The 19,976-nt window shown below is 64.4% G+C and overlaps 7 protein-coding genes across 7 annotated transcripts; 3 read left to right on the top strand and 4 right to left on the bottom strand.

Annotated features, from left to right (window-relative positions):
• Positions 1–2,057: 2,057 nt before the first annotated feature.
• EMIHUDRAFT_232271 (hypothetical protein) lies at positions 2,058–3,035 on the bottom strand (the record flags this gene model as incomplete). Its single annotated transcript, XM_005783243.1, has 1 exon — positions 2,058–3,035. The coding sequence occupies one exon, from the start codon at positions 3,033–3,035 to the stop codon at positions 2,058–2,060; it is 978 nt and encodes a 325-aa protein (XP_005783300.1).
• Positions 3,036–4,962: 1,927 nt separating this feature from the next.
• On the top strand, positions 4,963–8,190 carry EMIHUDRAFT_468265 (hypothetical protein; the record flags this gene model as incomplete). Its single annotated transcript, XM_005783242.1, has 9 exons — positions 4,963–5,121; positions 5,189–5,446; positions 5,518–5,607; positions 5,677–5,718; positions 5,806–5,842; positions 5,910–6,100; positions 7,003–7,071; positions 7,137–7,196; positions 8,056–8,190. The coding sequence occupies 9 exons, from the start codon at positions 4,963–4,965 to the stop codon at positions 8,188–8,190; spliced, it is 1,041 nt and encodes a 346-aa protein (XP_005783299.1).
• A 583-nt stretch (positions 8,191–8,773) lies between these two features.
• EMIHUDRAFT_232266 (hypothetical protein) lies at positions 8,774–9,508 on the bottom strand (the record flags this gene model as incomplete). Its single annotated transcript, XM_005783241.1, has 1 exon — positions 8,774–9,508. One exon carries the CDS (start codon positions 9,506–9,508, stop codon positions 8,774–8,776), a length of 735 nt encoding a protein of 244 aa, XP_005783298.1.
• A 1,275-nt stretch (positions 9,509–10,783) lies between these two features.
• On the top strand, positions 10,784–11,398 carry EMIHUDRAFT_232265 (hypothetical protein; the record flags this gene model as incomplete). The annotated part of the gene is made up of 1 exon (XM_005783240.1): positions 10,784–11,398. One exon carries the CDS (start codon positions 10,784–10,786, stop codon positions 11,396–11,398), a length of 615 nt encoding a protein of 204 aa, XP_005783297.1.
• Positions 11,399–12,735: 1,337 nt separating this feature from the next.
• EMIHUDRAFT_232263 (hypothetical protein) lies at positions 12,736–14,223 on the bottom strand (the record flags this gene model as incomplete). Its single annotated transcript, XM_005783239.1, has 4 exons — positions 12,736–12,767; positions 12,867–13,164; positions 13,412–13,954; positions 14,218–14,223. The coding sequence occupies 4 exons, from the start codon at positions 14,221–14,223 to the stop codon at positions 12,736–12,738; spliced, it is 879 nt and encodes a 292-aa protein (XP_005783296.1).
• A 1,231-nt stretch (positions 14,224–15,454) lies between these two features.
• Positions 15,455–17,017, top strand: EMIHUDRAFT_232262 (hypothetical protein; the record flags this gene model as incomplete). Its single annotated transcript, XM_005783238.1, has 2 exons — positions 15,455–15,517; positions 15,983–17,017. The coding sequence occupies 2 exons, from the start codon at positions 15,455–15,457 to the stop codon at positions 17,015–17,017; spliced, it is 1,098 nt and encodes a 365-aa protein (XP_005783295.1).
• A 1,023-nt stretch (positions 17,018–18,040) lies between these two features.
• EMIHUDRAFT_456408 (hypothetical protein) lies at positions 18,041–19,906 on the bottom strand. The gene is made up of 7 exons (XM_005783237.1): positions 19,868–19,906; positions 19,405–19,480; positions 19,183–19,247; positions 18,950–19,006; positions 18,614–18,700; positions 18,365–18,414; positions 18,041–18,331 (listed from the first exon to the last, which is right to left on the bottom strand). Exons 1-7 carry the CDS (start codon positions 19,868–19,870, stop codon positions 18,244–18,246), a joined length of 426 nt encoding a protein of 141 aa, XP_005783294.1. The 5' UTR covers positions 19,871–19,906; the 3' UTR covers positions 18,041–18,243.
• Between the last annotated feature and the right edge of the window lie 70 nt (positions 19,907–19,976).

The raw sequence follows: 19,976 nt of genomic DNA, 5'->3' as shown, positions 1-19,976 counted from the left end.
GGCACAGCCAGAGAGGAGACACGATATTGTCTCCCGGATTTCTCTTTTCGGTGGCTCGCCCCCCAAGTTGCCACGGTCTGAGAAGAGGTAAAAGAACAACGGGCTCCTTCACGCACCATCAAGCGAGACCTGAGCGAGACCCTCTCCCCTGGGGGTTTGCTCGCGGTCCCTCTCTTCACCGGGACGGTGCGTGGCGGCGGCAGGCGGCGACTGCCGTTCGAGAAGGTGCCCCGCCGGGGCGCCGGCCGGGGAAATACACACCACGCGGCCCCCTCCCGAGTCTGCATCTGCTCCCCCCGCGCCCCCCGCCGTCCCCTCCCAGGGCGAAAGGCGACGTCCCTCTCTCGCGCCGCGTCACTCTACCATGACCGTCGGAGGAGCGTCTTGCGACGGAGGAGGGTGTGTACGGTCAGGATATCGATGGCGGACAGCTTGTTGAAGTGTGTGGCTCGCACCATCCAGCGGTTCGTCTTGCTCCCGTTGATGCGAGCCGCCAGGAGGTCCTCGACGACTGTGTGGCTCATGGAGACGTGGCGGGCGGGCCATGGCTCGGGACGCATGTCCGGATTGCGCCAGTAGTCACTCGTGTTGTCCACGGCAGTGTGAGGCAAGCGGATCCAGCCCTCAGCAAGCCGTATACACCCGCCAAGCCACGAATCGCCCCAGCCAACTTGCGTTGGCTTGCAGCGTGCAAGGCTACCGTACGCTCGAGTGAAGGCGGCTCGATTGAACAGAAGGAAGTCGCGCTGAACGAAGTCGCCATACTCGTCCCCCCTCACAATCCCGCAGTAGTGGTGCTCCCTCGCCTGCGGCGCAAGCCTCGCCTCGATGACCCGGCGCACCGCCGGCAGCTCGACGTACGAGTCGTCCTCCGCCAGCAGCAGCCAATCGCAGAGGTTGTCCTTCACAAAGCGGTCGTGGATCTCCCGCAGTAGCCACTCGGTCCGAACGGGTGCCTCGCGACGCTCCAAGAGGGACGTGCTGCCGTTCAAGATCACGAGCTGATCGTTGCGTATCGATTGCGCTTGCATCCCGGCCGCCACCTGCTCTTGCATCCCCGTCCTAAAGTGAGGCCGCAACACGCCCATCGCCCGCGCATGCAGCGCAGACATTGTCTCCGCCACCATCGCACGGTCAAAAAGGTTGGAGATGCCATGCGCGCTCATGACATAGTGGAGGCTTGTGTTTGGAGGCAGCCACTCGCGCCGACCCCATGAGCTGCTCACAGCGACGAGCCGCTCAAAGTATTCGCTCTTATTTGCCTCGCCAGCCACAAAGACACAGAGCTGGCCCGCGCTGCTCGCCGGCATTGACGACGGACGCGCAGCCGCGCTGCTCGCCGGCATTGGAAAAGACGGAGAGGGACCCGACCGGCGGGGCGGCAGCGTTGCGGACTCTCATCCTCTTTTCCTTTTGCGTGACACAAGTTTCCCTTGCAAAAGGTTCTTAGATTTTAACACGGTGTTTGTAGGGTGTTTCTTTCTTTTGCTGAGAGAGGGTTCCCATTGAGTTTCAAGCTGTGCGGTCGGTTGCCAACTGAGCTGATCTGCCTCCTGACTGAGTCCTCGGGCTCGGGAACCGTACCCATACTACTCAAAAGTACAATATCTACCACAAAGCACCACTAGCGATTTCGCGCGGAGGGCGTAGTGAAGCGCTGGGGGTTCCCGCGCGCCCGCCCGCGCCCGGACCCGCGCGCCCCCCCGCTGCGCCCGCGGGCTCCGGATGCGCCGCCCTCCGTCTCCTTCTTCTCGATGGCAGTCCGCGTGTGCTTGTCGACGGGTCGGCGGCGTGGTCGAGGGGAAGGTCGCCGGCGGCCGCAACTCCGCCCCCGCCGTCGCTCCGCCGGCTCTCTGATCGAGTATCTCTTCACCTTCACACGAGCCACGCAAAATAAAGGAGGTTTTATCCGTGTGCCCCCCCCTCTTGCACCTCTCTCGCGCCAGATCTCACCTACGACGCGAGAGAACGGGGCAGCCACCCACGACGCCACACGACGGTATGATCTACACGACTCCAGCGCTGCACGGATTCGCTTATTGACCCACATCCGTGATCTACGACTCCAGCGCCGCACGGATCCGCTTGTTGCACTCGTCCGGAGAGAAGAACATGATCGAGTGGTCGCCCATCCCGGGATCAAACTCCTCAAAGCTGCCCCCAAGCCTCTCAGCCATCAAGGCGCAAAACTCCCACGGGACTGCCGCATCATCCAAGGGAACCATAAAATGGACTTTCCCCGAGAACCTCGCGCGGAACGTTGGCGCGTCGACACCAAGCTCCTCGACGGGATCCGTCATGATGCGCAGCTTCGCGGGATCGGAGAGGAGGCCCATCTCGTTGAGCTGATGATTCATCTGGCCGATCTGAAATCGCAGATTCATCACATGCGTACCGAACCATTTCTTGTACGACATGACGCGCTCCTTCGGATCAATGGACGGCAGCGCACGCAGGCGCTCGTCAGACAGACGCGAACGGATTTGCTCGAGGCAGCCCTTTGCATCGAAGTTGGGGAACATACATCGTGATTCGGCAGCCTCCCTCTCAAAGTCGGAGCGCATCTGCTCCTCGGCCTCGTCTGCAAACTTCAAGCCGAACTTCGTGCTCACCATCACCAGTGCCGTCACGCGCTCGGGCACCGTGTAGGCCGAGAGAACACCGACGAAGCCACCGTATGAGTGGCACACCAGTGCCGTCTCCTGCACACCCTCAGCATCCAGCACCGCAAGCAGATCGGGCACAAAGTGCTCCGCCTTCATAAACTCGATGGGATCTTCCGCGTCGATGCGGGATTGACCCCAGCCCCGCATGGAGATGCAGATGGTGTAGTACTCCTTTTGCCCGCTCTCGGGAGTCACCTGTCCCATTTTGGTCATGGCAACGAAGCTCGATGTAGTACCCCACCACGTCATTGCATTCCCGCCTGCGCCGTGGATGAACGTGATCACCGGAGCAGGAGAGCCATCCGCGAGCGTCTTGTTGCCGGCGGCGAGGTACTCCAGGGCGCAGTTTCCCCTGCGAATCAGCGGCATTGATGACGTCGGAGCTCTTCAACCTGCACCAATCAGAGCGCTGGCTCTGCGCCTTCGCGGCATCGATAAAGCCTTCTGCCGCGCGGTAGCTTCGCCGGACGGGGTGGCCGAGACGGACGACGGGGGAGTAGGGTCATCCGTATCTCTCATTTCTTTTTTTGGCTTTGGCTCTTGCGAGCGAGTTGCGCCTGCACTGCCTGTCTCTGTTGTTGCTGGTGGTGGTGGTGGTGCTGCTGCTGGTGCAGATGCTGCTGCTGGCGCGGCGCGGCTCTGCGACTGGGCTCGACGCGCGCGTCGCGAGCGTCTGACGCGGCGGGCGGCGTCGGGCAGGTGCGCTTCTCTCTCGGGTGGTGGTGGTGGTGGTGGTGCTGCTGCTGCTGGTGGTGCAGATGCTGCTGCTGGTGCGGCGCGGCTCTCCGACGCGACTCGATGCGCGCGTCGCGGCTATCTGACGCGGCGGGCGGCGTCGCGGGCGGCAGCGGTGGCGGCTCGCGGGTGGAGGTGGAGGCTGGAGGCTGTGGTGGGTCTTTGAGTTTACTTCATGATGTACTACGAGGACTAGTGATGCTGCTCCTAAGCGATGCCAGCTTGCACGTGAGTGCAGCTACGAGCTGACGGATAGAGCTGCCCTCCACGCGGACGCCCCGGAGGCCCAGTTTTGTCAGGTTGCTGCACTGTCGCAACAAGCATGGGAGTGACCTGCCCTGTGGTCCCGGTGCAAGGGTCAGCTCCGACAGCTGCGAAAGAGCTGAGCAGTCAAGTTCCGCAATGTCGGGCCCGTACTCGTCCAGCATTAAGCCACCTAGCTTCTGAAGCCGTGGGCAGGCAGCGAGAGTGTCGAGAAGATCCTGGACGGAGCTGGATTGGTCGCTCACGAGTGCCACCTCTCTGAGGTTGGCGAAGGGTCGGTAGCTCACCAGCGGCATGTTGGTCAAGATTATCTGGGGCCTGTAAACGGTGAGGGCCTCTAGCAAAGGGCAGACGGCTGCAAGGCGCGCCACATACGTATCGCTCCAGATCGAGTCCACGGTGACCTTGAGCGTCGTCAGCTTTGGAAGCACGCCACTGAGCAGCCGTAGCAGATGCTCCGGCTGCAGCGCGGCATATCCGCCAGGCACTTGCGGGGGCCAGGGCGAATCCTCGATGGTCAGGCACGTGGCATTGACGCAGCGAAGCAAGCACGCACGGAGGCGCTGCTCGCCGAGCCGCACGCCGAGCGTCACGGCTCCGATTGCGTGCCCAAGAGTGTGCACGACGCTTTGCAGCGCCAGCGGGTCCGAGCTGTACGTGTGCAGACTCATTAGGCGAGGGAACGCGTCCGGCGAAGCTACCGCGCGGCAGAAGGCTTTATCGATGCCGCGAAGGCGCAGAGCCAGCGCTCTGATTGGTGCAGGTTGAAGAGCTCCGCCGTCGCAGTCGCAGGGCGCGACTGGTGCCCATGCCGCTTCGTCGTTCAGCGTGCACTGGACCAGGCGCGCGAGCAGGTCGGCGGGTAGGTCGGAGAGCCGCAGCGGCATGGCGGTCGCAGAGGTGAACGGCTATCCACCTCCTCGCCCCAACGGTGTCACCGGAAGGCGCACACGCCACCTCCTCGCCCAACGGTGTCACCGGAAGGCGCACGAACGGTGTCACGGAAGCAGGCGACGGGCACAGAACAAAGAATACTTCGCATTTACACCGGTAGGGAGGCGTGCCAAGAGAGCTTCTTGGCGTCAAGATGCTCGCTCTGGAGCTGCCTTGAAGCCTCGCCATGAGTCTTCTCGACCCCGCGTTCCAGGTGGGCTCCGGCGCCGCCCCCCCGCGCGCGCGCACGCGCGGCGGCGACGCCTCCGCACCACCCGCGCCGCCGCCCGGCCGAGTGAGGGGAAGACGAGCAGAAAAAAAGAAAGAAAACATACAACCCAAGAAAGGGAAATTTTTCTTTTTAATGGCGGCCGAGAGCGCGGAGCCCGCGGAGGACGGCCGCGCCTGGTGCTGCGACGACGTGCACGAAGGCACCCTCCACAACGGCTCGGGCGACGCGCGCGTCGACGGCGATTGTGGCGATCCGGCGGCAGCCGCGGCGGCCACGGCGGCTCGGCTCCAGGTTTCCGGTGCCGGCCGCGTCTCCGCCAAGCCACGGTGAGGACCACCGACTCTGAGTGCGACGGTAGGTGCTGGCGGAGCGCGGTCGCAAGCGTGCTCGGATGGAGGCCGAGGAGGACGGCAGCGCAGGCGGCGCAGGCGGCAGCGGCGGCGGCGGCGGCGAGACGCTCGAAGGCGAGGGGTCAGTCACGCTCGGTGCCTTTTTCAACGCCCTCGACCACTTCACGTTGCGGCGCCCGGCCGAGGGGGGCTCCGAGCTCGCCCTGTATGACGCGCTCCGCTCGCCCGATCGCGCGCTGCTGCGGGGCGGACACTTTGTCGCCGAGGACCTCCCTTCTCGGGAGCTCTCCACGAAGCTTCTCGGAACCTTCTCATAGGCGGACACTTTGTCGCCGAGGGGTCTCTCGTCGTCGAGCAGCTGCTCGCGCTGCGGCGCGAGGACGGCACGCCCCGCTTCCGCCTCGTCTCGCTGCTGGGCACCGAGCAGATGCTCGGCCGGCTCGCCCCTACCAAACCCGGTGCCCAAATCCAACTCCGTGGACTAGGCACCGAGCAGATGCTCGGCAGGCTCGCCCCCGCCATCCAGCGCGCCGACGAGGCTCTACGCACCTAGAAGCGGAAGAAAGATCTCCCGCATCTCCCCGCATGTTTCCGCGGGGACCGAAGACGTACCTGACACCCGTAGGACTATGCTGACGACGGCTCTCGTTGCGTCGCCTTTGGCGGCTCGCGAGCCGCGCGGCAGTACCCTACCAAACCCGGTGCCCAAATCCAACTCGGTGGACCTAGGCGGCTCGCGAGCCGACTTGTCCGCGGCGACCGGCTTCAAGCATTCGGCGCTCTCCGTCCTCGGCATCGCGCTCCGCCCGCCCTCCGCCGTGCCCCTCTCGCCGTGGCTCGCCGCGCTGGCGGCCGCGGCGGGGATGCGGCGGCCGACGCTGCTGCTGCTCGACGGCGTCATCAAGCCCGAGAACGTCGGTGTGCCCCACCTCTGCAGCAGCCGCGATACCGCACCACCCACGGGACTGAACCCACACTGGGTTCGATACTCTGGAGGTATGGTAACAGGCTCGCTCTTCCGCTCGGCTCTGGCGTTCGGCGTCGCGGGCGTCGCGCCCTCTCTCTGGGCCGCGCGGACTTGCATGGCACTTGATTTCGACTCTCTTTGAGTCGACTCTAGGCTCTCGCTGCTTCGGAGGCGGAGGGCTAGTGAAGAGTAGGTCAGTGAATGATGCGAATGACTCACAGGCGTCGTGCTCTCTCCGGGCTGCGCGGACCCCCTCTACCGCAAGGCAGTCTATCTCGGCTAGATCTCGGCTAGGTCTCGGCTAGATCTCGGCTAGATCTCGGCTAGACCTCGGCTAGATCTCGGCTAGATCTCGGCTAGATCTCGGCTAGATCTCGGCTAGATCTCGGCTAGATCTCGGCTAGATCTCGGCTAGATCTCGGCTAGATCTCGGCTAGATCTCGGCTAGATCTCGGCTAGATCTCGGCTAGATCTCGGCTAGATCTCGGCTGTGTTTCGGGGCGGACCTCGGCTAGATCTCGGCTAGATCTCGGCTAGATCTCGGCTAGATCTCGGCTGTGTTTCGGGGCGGACCTCGGCTAGATCTCGGCTAGATCTCGGCTAGATCTCGGCTAGATCTCGGCTGTGTTTCGGGGCGGACCTCGGCTACCTTTCCACCGCCAGGCGATCCGCACGTCGATGGGCGCCGTCTTTCTTTTGTTTTCGCTGAGGGTTTTCTTGTTTCCAGGCGATCCGCGCGTCGATGGGCGCCGTCTTTCTTTTGTTTTCGCTGAGGGTTTTCTTGTTTCCAGGCGATCCGCGCGTCGATGGGCGCCGCCTTTCTTTTGTTTTCGCTGAGGGTTTTCTTTTTTCCAGGCGATCCGCGCGTCGATGGGCGCCGTCTTCAAACTGCCGTACACGTTCGCGCCGCACTGGCCCGAGGCGGTCTCGCAGCCGGCTGCACGCCGGGGGTGTGGACGGCGTCTCTTCACACGCCCAGCTGTGAACAGGTGCATGCGCCGCTTGATCGGGTTGCGGGTGTGGACGGCGTCTCTTCACTCCTCGCAGCTGTGAGCAGGCGCTCTCGCAGGTCAAGGCTGGAGGGTACGGCTTGCTCGCCCTGCACCTTCAAGGCTCGGTCGAGCACACCGCCGCGCTCGGCGCAAACGGCACCGCCGCCCGCCGCCGCCGCAGCCTCGTGCAGCCTCGTGCACTCTCGGGGGTAGTCTTGCTACATCGCACTGGACTGGTGCGGGTACTGGTCCTGGTGCTGGTAGGCGGGTTGGCCCCCTCCGCCGCGGCACCCGCGGCCGCCGGCCCGCCGCCACTCTGCGGCTTGCCGCTGGCGGTGGTGGTTGGGGCGGAGTATGAGGGCGTCGGCGAGGCGGCGGCGCGGCTCGCTGACGAGCGCGTTGGGCACCGCTAGATGCGGGATGGGGCGGTAGGCAAATTACACACACACCCACGCACACGCACGCACGCACGCACGCTCGCTCGCACGCACGCACGCTCGCACGCACGCACGCACGCACGCACGCACACACGCACGCACACAAAGTGGGGGGGAAGGGCCAGGCTATCCCTCGCATCTCCACGCCAGGACACGGGCAGGAGCTGGCCCGGCACACAATCTGCAAGGCCCCCAGTGCGCGAGGGTTAGTAGCCGCCTGACCCTCCCTTAGACGCGAGACACGACCCTCCCTTAGACGCGAGACACGACCCTCCCTTAGACGCGAGACACGACCCTCCCTTAGACGCGAGACACGCACTCCGGTCCGGCAGCACGAGTGGATGCGCACTCAGCGGTGTGTTGCAGCCGTGTCGCAGCCGCGTTTCAAACTCTCAGCCGCCCGTGTCTCCGCACGAGGCCCAAGCACACCGCGCGAGACCGCGCCCCCCCACCCTCCGCTCGCTCCGTCCTCGCTCTAGGTGCGCATCGCGATGGCGCCCGCGATGGCGGTCGACTCGCTGCACGGGGTGGACTCGCTCAACGTCAACGTGGCGGCGGCCATCGTGCTGGAGCGCATCTTCGCCTTCAACCGCGCGGAGCCGGCCGACGAGTGAGTCGCTGAGTCCGCAGTCTTCTGACGACGGGGTCGTAGCGCGGAGCACGAGGCGAGAGTCTGTGACCAACAGCGACGTCTGTCTTTGCTTGATGTGTTGCATTGGCTGGTGGGCAGCTCCACACAGCACACTCTCGAGATCGTGGGTCCTGTGTGAGGTGTTAGTGAAGTGGCCGACGAGGCACGAGCGAGCGAGGAAGTTCAGGAAAAAGAAATGATCCTGGTCGCGCAGTCAGCTTATCGTCCCCCTGGAGGTAGCTCCTGCCCGTCTGCCCGTGTCCGGGCGTGGAGATGCGAGGGTCGCCCCCCCTTGCCCCACCACTTTGTGTGTGTGGAGACGTTTACCTTACCTTACCTTAGGTAGTCGACGCAACAATGTGGGAGGGCAGAAATTTTCTCGGGTCGACACGGCCCCGGTCCAGCCTCCAGGTACGGTAAGGTATAAGGTTACCTAGTTCGGTCCCTGGGCCGGGCCTGGGCCGCTTAGTTACACCGCGCGGGGGGGCGCGCCGTTATAAGGTGTGGACCCGTCCCGGTCCGCGATCGCGCTAAACTTTTTATTGAGGTCTCTGGTCTCCACATTATTATGTGGACAGCTGGGCCGCCTCTCTTCTCTCGCGGCGCAGCTCCCCCAGCACGCTGCCTCGGGTGAGGGCTGCGCGTGGGCCTGCGTCCTCCCTGAGGCGACACGATTCCGGTCCGTCGCCACGGAAGCTGGAGGAGGAGGCAGCCTTAGAAGCTGGAGGATGTGGCGCGACTGCCGACGGCAAAGGGCTGTCAGGCTTCGCTGTCGCCTCCTGTGCCTCGGCCCACGCGAGGGCCTTCTCCAGGTAGGCGTGCCGCTCACCGTCTGTCTTCTGGCCCTCCCACTCGTAGAACGGAACATTGATCACCCGCCAGCCGGCCGCCGTGAGGAGGCGCCGCTTGAGCAGCGTGGGTCCGTTAGGTTTGCGGTTGTCAGGCAGCAGGAAGTGAGACGGGCCGTCCACCTCGATCGCGATGCGTGACGAGGGAAGCGCCAAGTCGAGAGAGTAGCCGGTGAGCGGCTCGACGTATTCCATCGTAGACCCGGACCGGACGCCGAGGATGGCAGCCCAGACGGAAAGGTGCAGCTTCGAGGTGGTAGTTGGCTCCTCCCGCAAGGCGGCGCAGCAGAGCTGGCGCTGGGACGCGGACAGAAGATACTGCTGCGCATCTGCGCCATGTTCCAGGGAAAGCCAGAGCTGCCATTGATGAAGCTGAGAGCGGTCCCCGATGCTCCACCCCGACGGATCCTGCGCAAGCGAGTCGCTGACCACGCGCACGCACTCGGCAATCATCGCTTGATGATATTGGTCGGCCGTCGAATACGCCCACACCGTGTTGGAGAGATTTTGAGGGTTGAAGCCCGCCAGCTTGCTCCGCACCGCCTCCTCCGCCACCGCCGCGTACAGCGCATCTGCAGCCACGCCCGCCACCGCATACGCCCACACCATGTTGGCCATGTGCTGAGGCTTGAAGCCAGCCAGTCCGCAGCGCACCGCCGCCTCCGCCACCGCCGCGTACAGCGCGTTCGCAGCCACGCCCGCCGTCGCATACGCCCACACTGTGATTGACAGCGCCTGAGGATCAAAGTCAGCCAGTCCGCCGCCCACCGCCGCCTCCGCCACCGCCGCGTACAGCGCGTCCGCAGCCACGCCCGCCGTCGCGTACGCCCACACCGTGATGGCGATGTTCTGAGGCTTGAAGCCAGCCAGCCCGCCGCGCACCGCCGCCTCCGCTACCGCCGCAAACAGCGCATCAGCAGCCACGCCCGCCTTTGCAAAGGCCCACACCGTGTTGGTCAGGCCCTGAGGGCTGAAGCCAGCCAGCCCGCCACGCACCGCCGCCTCCGCCACCGCCGCGTACAGCGCGTCTGCAGCCACGCCAGCCTTTGCGTACGCCCACACCGTGATGGCGATGTTCTGAGGCTTGAAGCCAGCCAGCCCGCCGCGCACCGCCGCCTCCGCCACCGCCGCAAACAGCGAGTCCGCAGCCACGCCCGCCGTCGCATACGCCCACACCGTGTTGGCCAGCGCCTGAGGGTCAAAGCCCGCCAGCCCACCGCGCACCGCCACCTCCGCCACCGCCGCGTACAGCGCGTCCGCAGCCACGCCCGCCGTCGAGAACGCCCACACCGTGATGGACAGCGCCGGGGGCTTGAAGTCCGCCAGCTTACTCCGCACCGCCGCCTCCGCCACCGCCGCGAACAGCTCGTCTGCAGCCACGCCCGCCGTTGCATACGCCCACACCGTGTTGGCCATGTCCTGAGGGTTGAAGCCGGATGCCTTGCTCCGCACGACCGCGTCCGCGATCGCCGCAAACAGCGCGTCCGCAGCCACGCCCGCCGTCGCATACGCCCACACCGTGTTAGCGATGTTCTGAGGCTTGAAGCCAGCCAGCCCGCTGCGCAACGCCTCCTCCGCCACCGCCGCGTACAGCGGACACGCTTGCAGCCCGCACTTCGCTACACCGTGAGCGACGGTCGCCAGGTTGCGTGCTTCGCACGACGAGACGAGGTCAAGCGTGCGCTGCACCAGCCGCTCAAGCTGCTCCTCGTGCCAACGCTCGATGCGATGCTTGCCCAGTTTGTTCCACAGGTTCGCAGCGTGGATGTGGTTCAAGCTCGCGCTGTGGGCGGCAAAGAGCGCGAGCAGTTCGTCGGCGCCGCTGGCATTCGAGATGTGGCTGTTGATCTGCTTAGCATTGAGCTGCCTGCCGGCAGCATCCCCAGTTTTGAAGTAGATGAATCCATCTACGCCGACGATACCATAGCTCTGTCGCTCGCCGCGCGATCCCGCACCGCGCATCGGCGGACTCAATCGGCGGTCGCTGTGCTGAGGCTGCCCCTCGCCCCGGCGGTCGCGCCGGTCATGGTCGCGCCTGGGATCGTGGTACCGATCGTCGCGCCGATCGTGCCAGTCGCGCTCGCGCTCGTCTCTGCACCGGCGGTTGTCGTAGCGCTCGTCGGACCAATGCCGCTGCTCATCGCGCCGTCGCGGCTCATCGCGCCGTCGCGGCTCATCGCGCCGTCGCGGCTCGTCCCTCCATCGCTGCTCGTCGCGTCCGCAGTCGCGCTGACGAGGCTCGCCGCGCCACCGACGCTCCTCGCCGATCATATCTGGCGAGTAGAGATTACGCCTGCTATTCACAGCACAAGCCCTCGTGGGGTGCGCAGCGAAACGCAGTGAAAAAGTGAGGCGTGGTCTCTACTCGCCAGCGATCATATGGTCACCTGCTAGAAGAAAAGATTTCTTAAAAACAAGCCTCTCTCACAGCACACTGGCACGACAAGGGCGCGGACTGGCGCGGACTGGCACACACACCGGCTCACCACCGGAGCCGCCTAAGCGACTCCGTTAAGAACGGCAATGCACTCCGCACCATGCACAATGCCGCTCTCCCCGCACGCTAGCTCGTTCACCGTCTGCCACGCCACAGCGGTGTGGAGGACGACTGACAAAACAAAACCTCTGACAAACGCTGCAGAAAAGAAAAACGCGCCCCATGTGAGTCCTTTTTCTTTGTCCGTTTTCTTTCTTTTTCCTTCTTTTTCTTTTTTCTTTCTTTCAGTAAGTGTGTGTGACCATCACCAGCGGGGGAGACTCCGCCTATGCAACACCCCAGAGAGAGAGGGGCTGCCATCGCCGAAGCTGTCCTAAGCATAACTCCCAAACCCGCAGCGGCCCAGGGGGCCTTGGGGCAGCCTGCCGGACCACCGCCGCCGCACGGGGCTAAGCACCAGAAGATGAATGTAGTCGATGGATGGGCTGCCGACCGTGCCCCCCCTCTTTGCGTCAGAGTGGGTCGCTCCTACGCGCCGCGCCGGGTAGGGGGCGCGCCCGGTCCTCGACGGAGCCGCGCGCCCCGAGCGACCCAGGCGGCGAGTAGTCGTCGTTGAACCTCCGGCACGTAGTTGCCCGTGGTTAGCGCCCCCGCCCGCCCCCCCCGTCCGTCGCCTCGCAAAAGAAAAAGCATGAGTAAGCATCAGGAAAGGGAACATCAACCACCGCGTGAAAACTGCGCGTACGTCCCCGCGCGCACGCAAACATACGCGCAGCGCCCAGAAGCCTGTGTCATGGGCGCAAGCCCAGTGCTGGCGCCCCATGGCCGTCCCGCGCCGCCCGCACCAGCTGCGCGCCCCTCGCACTACGGCACTACCAGAGCCAGCCGCTTGTCCACTCACGCCGCGACGCGCGCGCCGCAGCACACCTCACCAGCACTACCTCGCCTTTTTGCGCCCTGTGCAGGCTCTGCACACTGCTTCTGGCATCTCACAAGCGGCTGTACCAGGACGCGCCGCGGTACGACGCAGGTCCTGCACCGCGCAAGCCGCGCACGCACGCCCGCACGCGCACGCGCGCTCGCGCTCATCCGCCCAGTCTGCTGCACAACCTGTCAGCCTGCCTGCACACACAGCATACAGCACCATGTGCACGCATACGCTTAGACGCAGCCCGCACCCCGCAACAATAGCCTGCCTCACGCCTCACCACGCCGTCTCGCGCCCACACCGCCAGCAGCCCACTCAGAGAAACTGCAGCGCGCGCCTCTGCACGCCTACAGTCTCTCTGAGACCTTCACAACCCATCCACCGCCGCCGCGCCCCCCCCGGCCCGGGACAGGGCTGGCGCCGCCCAAGGATAACAAGATCTGCACCAAGCAAAGGCGGTGCCCGGTAGAACTGGTACATCTGCGCAGGCTCCCGCAGGTTGAGCGCGCGCTGCGCCCTGCCGCCCTCCTCCTCGCCGAGGTCGAACTTGTCGGAGAGGAGGTAGTCGATGAGGGCGGTGAAGCTGACGAGGTCCGTCTTGGGCGCCGTGATCTCGGCGGCGTCGCGCTCCTTCATGCCGATGCCGAACATGGTCCGAAAGACCGGGGACCGGGCGCAGAGCACGTTCTTGCTCACGTGCTCGATGCGCTCCTTGTCGTCGCCGACCAGGAAGGTGACCATGCCCTGCGGGAGGGAGGCGTCGCCCCGCATCGTTGCGAAGTCAGCCAGGATGGTGGAGGGCGGAACGACGATCGGGGCAAAGGAGGGAGGAGGAGGAGGCGCCGCCACGCAGACCTGGCGGAGGCCTCCTTCGGAACTGACCAACAGCGTGCTGCCGTCTGGGCTGATGGCGATTTCTTCTGGGTAGTCGAACCCCACGGCGTCGCCCACGCCATCGGCGCGCGCTGCCCGTGGTGCCGCTGCCCGCGACCGTCGTCACCTCGCCAGTCGCCACCTCAACCCGCCGGATCTTGTGGTTGTTGCAGTCCGCCACAAACAGCGCGCCGCCGTCTGGGCTGATGGCGATGCCATTTGGGTTGCAGAACTGCGCCGCGTCGCCCACGCCATCGGCGCTGCCCGTGGTGCGGCTGCCCGCGAGCGTCGTCACCGCGCCAGTCGCCACCGCAACCCGCAGGATCTTGTGGTTGCTGCAGTCGCAGTCTGCCACAAACACCGCGCTCCCGTCCGGGCTGGCAGCAATGGTGTAGAATTCGTCACTTGCCGGCAAGGCTGCCACGCGGCGCACGCGCCCGGCCGCCGAGTGCAGCAGCGAGTCCTTCGTCGCGACGTACCAGGCGCCCGCGTGGTCGCTCGCGATGCCAACGCGACTGAGCGATGCCAGAGGGCCGTCCTCGCCCTCGAGCGCCAGCGTGGAGACCTGTCCGACGACGCGCGCGCCAAAGATGGACGCCTCGAAGCCATCCGCGACCGGCACGGGCTCCTCGTCCTCCTCACCGCCGCCGGTGCGGGCGCGCTTGCGGGCGGCGGATGGCACAGCTTCCCTCGGGTGCCGAGCAATGGCCGAAGGCGAAGCTTTTTTGTATACTGAGAGATTTCGTTGAAGATGAGCGCGCGCGTCACAGCGCAGGCCAGGTCTACACTGGCCGCGGCACCAGCTCCCGCGGTCTGCACGCTAGGAGTGGTCCGCCCTCGCAATGAATGCGGAATACTATTACGGAAAGTACAACTAGTGCGACACACTAGTCGCTCTCGTAATCGCGCCAAGAGCGCGGATACACACATGCTCGCGTTCTGAGCCACACGCCGCAGGGACTGCAAGCATAGGTGTCACTCGTCCTTCTCGCCACGGACATGGGTGCCACTCCGGTCAAGGGTCAACATCCACCTGGCCTCAAACGAGCAAGTAGCTCGGTTTGCGCCCCCGTCCACGCCGTTAGCCACAGCATTCGAAGAGCATCGGCAGCTGCTGTCGGCTGGGTCCGCCGCAGCAGGGGGGCAGCTCTTCCGGCGGTGACGAACCTTAGGCCAGTCAGCCTGCCTCTGTGATGGCACTGCGTCATCAAGCTTTTTGTGAGGCCACTAAACTAATAGACGCGAGCAGCTCGTCTCCAAAAGACTCACACGGCGCTTGGCTCCTTCCTACACGAGACGTCTTCCGTAATGTGTATCGCGCGCCTTGCGGGGGGGGCGCGGAAAAGAGGAACCTCTTAGCGCCATCGCCATGGCGCTGCAAGCAGCGCCGGGCAACGACGACTTACCGCCTCCCGGTCCCCCTCGGCACACCTCCGCTGCTCAATGTGAGGTCACCGAATGGAGGGCGAACGGCACGACACGAAAAGGCAGGGCGAGGCGGATGGAGAAAGAAGTGCCGAGGAGGCCATGGTGGAGGGGAGGGACGGGAGGACGAAAGAAGGGCGAGGAGGACGAGCGGCCCGCACAGGCCGCGAGCAGACAGCGCCTGCTGGCCATCTCGAGACATGGGAGGGCTTCGTGAAGGATGGATTGAAAAACATTCGAACAAAGAAGAGGCGACTGGGGGAACCGGCAGAGGATGCAGTGACGTGACACACACACACACACACACACACACACACACACACACACACACACACACACACACACACACACACACACACACACACACACACACACACACACACACACACACACACACACACACACACACACACACACACACACACACCGCTCACCCACGCGCACCGGGCCTTGCACTTTAAATGCCGTGGGGCTCCTGTCGTTAGACGTGGAGACGCGAGGGTTGCCCCCCCTTGCCCCACCACCTCGTGTGTGTGGAGAAGTTTACCTTACCTTACCTTACCTCAATGTTTGACGACTCGAACCCATGAAGCTTCCCCGTGCGCGGGTTACCCCGCACACGGGGGCAGCCTGCCAGCCACGTATCCACGCAAGCGAAGGCGCTCAACAAATAAAAACGCTTCGATCTAGCTGCCGCGAGCCGCCTTCCTCCCAAGCCGCCACACAGCAAGCGAATATGAAGCCCGCTCGTGAGGCAGATCACGCAGTCGCCGTGCAGCAGAGCAGCAGCAGATTCAAAGTGCTCGCTCTCGCAGTCATCGTGTGTGTCGCTACAGCCCTCGCGGCCGCCATCGGCGCCAGGTCGACTGGAGCGGGGCCAACCAGTCTGTCAACCAGTGAACCAGTCTGTGGCCCAATCTGCACCATTTTCTGTGTCCATGGCAATATCGTGGACGCAGACGGCTGCCCGACGTGCACGTGCATAGTAGCACCACCGTCTCCTCTCCGGCCTCCTTCTCCGCCTCTGCAATCGCCCTCGCCGCAGACTTCATCCTCGCTCTCGCCATCCACCTCGCCGTCACCGCTGCCCTCCGCCTCACCATCACCGCCACCTGCCGCCACGCCGTCACCGCCACCCTCCGTATCGCCATCACCGCCACCTGCCGCCACGCCGTCACCGCCACCCTCCGTATCGCCATCACCACCACCTGCCGCCGCGCCGTCACCGCCACTCTCTGCTTCGCTCACCCGACTCAGTTTGCAGGGCAGTCCCCGCATCTTTCGGGACGGGGATAGTGTCGCCCAGCTGGGATCGTTGGTCTACCGCACGGACGCAATCATTCGGATGACGGCCAAGACATTCACCACGTTTGAGCTCGTCAGCTTTGTACCAGTTGACTTAGAAGACGTTGAAATCATCATGAGCTTCCAAGGAGGTCCGCAGAACGTCAGTGTCGCGCTCATCGAAGACCTCCCCGCGCACACCATCGTCGAGCTGGAGTATGCCTTTGTGACTTACCCGGAAGGCCTCTTCGTCGCCCAAGACGGAACAGCACTCGACCTTGGATCCATGTATGGCACAGGTGTTGCGACTGGGCAAGTGACTTTCGCCTACCGTGGTACCAGCACCATCATGCAGCGCCTCGAGCACCTGAAGAGCGTGCCATGGGCCTTGCGCCTGTACGACTTTGATGCAGGAAACAACCATGATAATTGGATTGACGACCCCGAGCCTCAACATGCCCGCCTGTGGACCGCGCACATTCTGAACGTGGCGTACCTGGTCACCCGCCCAAACTTTGCGGACCGAATGGCAGCTGAGCCCATCACTGATAACCAAGGCACCTTGATGAGCGCCGAAGCGAAGCGGGGCGTCCTCGCGAGGCTGCTCTCGCCTCGAAGCTTCAACCTTGGCGTTGTCACCACAGTCTCCGGCCTCGGCGGTGGGAGCACGCTGGGCGTCGCCAGCTACGTCCTCAGGCACGACTTTTTCTACGGCCAACAAGATGGGACGACTTATCACGAACTCGGACACGTGCTCGGCTATTCTCACGCCTCGACCATGACATACGGGAGCGAGGGGGGCAAAGCTGGAAAGGGGTTCACTCCCTTGGGCATGGCATTCGCCCGAGAGATGGAGGTTGCGAATGACATCCTCATCGATCAGTCCAACTACGCGTTCCCCGACGACCACCAGATCCGCTGCACTGGAGCAGGGTTCGAACAAGCTTGCTCATGGTTCATGCAGTGCACCGGACTCGCCTACGACGACGGGGATGAGTACGGTTACTGCGAGTAATGCGCGCGCGGTCGCCCGCTAGATGCGGCACGCGACGTGAAGCTGAGAGTGTGGGCCACCCCCCGCCCGCGCGATACACACGAGTCAAGAACTCATGATGTGTTGTGGCAAGCAAGAGAGACGACTCTAATTACTGTTGGCGTCCGCTTCAACACACACTACGCGCTCGTACCTCGTGGCGCTGCGGCCGCTCGGTCGGCGGGTTGTTGCACGAGTATATGGGCCACGATGTCTCAAATATGAGGGGTTTTGACTCCTACCGGCTCCTGACGCTATCCCTGGCAGCTCTAATGGCCAGGATCAGTAGTGTTGTGATAGAGGCTGCCCATACTAGCGCAGGAGCTGCCACACTCGCCCGGACCGTCCCCTTCTGGGGCCGGTTCCGCAGCCCGCGAGAGCCGACAGCGGGGCCGTGCCGCAGGTGCCTACTGCCGAGAGCCACAAACACTGCGCCGTCCCGCCATCACCTACAGGCTGTCTTGTGGGATGGTTGGGATGTCCAAACGCCACCATCTTGGCTCTTGCGACCTCAAACCCTCGAGCTGTATGGGTGGTCCTGACGTCGACAGACGCCCGAGGACCATGGTGAAGCTGAGCCGGAACGCGTCGACAGGTCTCGTCTGAGCCCGTGGCGGTCGCCGGCTGAGTCGTTGTGCACGGGACGGTACCTCAGGCGTCACCTCCGCAGCCTCAGGTCTCACACTCCATCACCTCCGCCGGGACGCCTTCGGTGGCACGCTCGGCGGCGACTTTGTGGCAGCCCCACAGCGAGCGCGGCATCGAGCCTGTTCGGTCTGGTCGGTTCGCGGCACTCACTGGGTGCCAGGGAGTGCCGCCGACACGCGAGCGGTGCTTCCTGGCGGCGCGCGCCGGCTGTGGGGCTGCCACAAACTCGAGACACGCTTTTTGGGACATTTTCGACGCTTTTGGCCCATATACTCGTGCAACAACCCCGGCGGCCCAAGCACTGGAGCACTTGGAGTGAGTCGGCAACTCACATCCATTTTATGTGGTCTGACCTCTGACGCCTCTGACGGGCCCCTTTTCGCAAGAAGCGGCTTGCACGGCGCATGAGGCGCGGCGCGCCGAGAGGGAACGCGCACCCACAGTAGCCTCTCTCTCTACCCTTCCCTCCCCTCCAAGCGAGGCCCTGCCAGCCCCCTCCCCCGAGCCGCCACCCCACCGCTCTTCGCCCGCCTGAGAGGCCGCCTCAGGCCCGTGGCCGCTCACCAGACCGTCTTCATGGAGGGCTTCATCGCCTTGATCTTGTTCTTCTTGTCGTAGGCCGCCTCCTCCACATACTCACACACGATCCTGGGGGTGGGGTGTGGGGGGGGGGGGGGTCACCGGTTCTTCGCAAAGTAGCGCCCGTGCATCGCCTGCTTGAGCCGCGCCGCCTATCCGGGAGATATGGGGAGCTACGGGGAGCTACGGGGAGATGCGCTTGTGTGTCCGTGCCGTCGCCGCTCGCTTCTAGCTGCTCTAGCTACGCTCTAACCTCCGAGTGCGCGAGCATCTCCCCATATCTCCCCATATCTCCCCACGCCTCCCCATATCTCCCCACATCTCCCCACATGTCCCCATCTCTCCCCACGCCTCCGAGTGCGCGAGCATCTTGATGTACACGAAGCCGTTGGACCAGCGGTCGGGCGCCACGTGCACCACCGTGCCCAGCTTGGACGCCTACACAAAAGAAAACCCGCGGCCGCCGCGCGATAAGAAGAGCAACGCGTCTGGGACGTGTCTGGGACGTGTCTGGGACGTGTCTGGGACGCGTCTGGGACGTGTCTGGGAGGTGTCTGCGAAGTGTCTGCGAAGTGTCTGCGAGGTGTCTGCGAAGTGTCTGCGAAGTGTCTGCGAAGTGTCTGCGAAGTGTCTGCGAAGTGTCTGCGAAGTGTCTGCGAAGTGTCTGCGAAGTGTCTGCTCGGACGCCTCGGTGCGAACGTCATTTGCGAGCTCCTTGTAAAAGGCGTCCGGGTCGGCCGTCACCTGCGGCCAGGAGATGTGGGGAGATGTTGGGAGATGTGGGGAGATATGGCGCGCGCGCGTGTGTGTGTGCGTGCGCGCGCGCGTGTGTGTGTGCGTGCGTGCGTGCGTGCGTGTGTGTGCGTGCGTGCGTGCGTGCGTGTGTGTGTGCGTAGTGGGGGGGGGGGGGGGGTCGTCACATCGTCGCTCAGCCGGTCAAACATGTTCTTGAGCACCACGCACCGCTCCTTGTCCTTGGAGTCGCCTAGAAAAGGAAGCCCCCGCCGCGCATAACAAGAAGACGGCCTCGCGCGCACCACCGCCCCATGCCTCCTTGGAGTCGCCTAGAAAAAAGAAAACCACCCCGCCGGCTCACACAGAAACCGGGCTCGCGTGCGCCGCCCCCTCTCCTCGTCAGTCGCCGAAGTTTGCGATCCCGTCGGCGGTCTGCAGCACCTCGTTCGTCAGCGTCACGCCCTTCTTCTCCGCCAGCCGCGCCTACGCGAAAAGAGAAGTCACTCGCGGCCTGATTTCTTTTTCACGTGGCGCCCTTCTTCTCCGCCAGCCGCGCCTACGCGAAAAGAGAAGTCACTCGCGGCCTGATTTCTTTTTCACGTGGCGCCCTTCTTCTCCGCCAGCCGCGCCTACGCGAAAAGAGAAGTCACTCGCGCCCTGATTTCTTTTTCCCACGTGACACGCCCTTCTTCTCCGCCAGCCGCGCCTACAGCAGAAGAGACGCCCGCCGCCGGTCGGTCGGTCGTTCCGCGCTCAAACCTCTTCTCCTCCTCCCCCCCTCCCAGCCCGCACCTACACAAAAGAAACACGCGCATCGTCCTCTCTGTGCCCCGCCAAGGCCGCCCCCCTCCTCCCCTCCGCCGGCCGCGCCATGATCTGCGCGCGCTGCGCCGCCGTCACCTTTGTACCGCCGCCGCCGGGGCCCTCGTCGTTGAGCGTGTCCAGCCGCTCGATCGCCTACTCACACACGCCCGCCCCT

The sequence above is a fragment of the Emiliania huxleyi genome (assembly GCF_000372725.1).
Source record: "Emiliania huxleyi CCMP1516 chromosome Unknown EMIHUscaffold_180, whole genome shotgun sequence".
Taxonomy (NCBI): domain Eukaryota; phylum Haptophyta; order Isochrysidales; family Noelaerhabdaceae; genus Emiliania; species Emiliania huxleyi.
The sequence above is the reverse complement of the archived record's forward strand: the minus strand, read 5'-3'. Positions and strand labels throughout refer to the sequence as shown.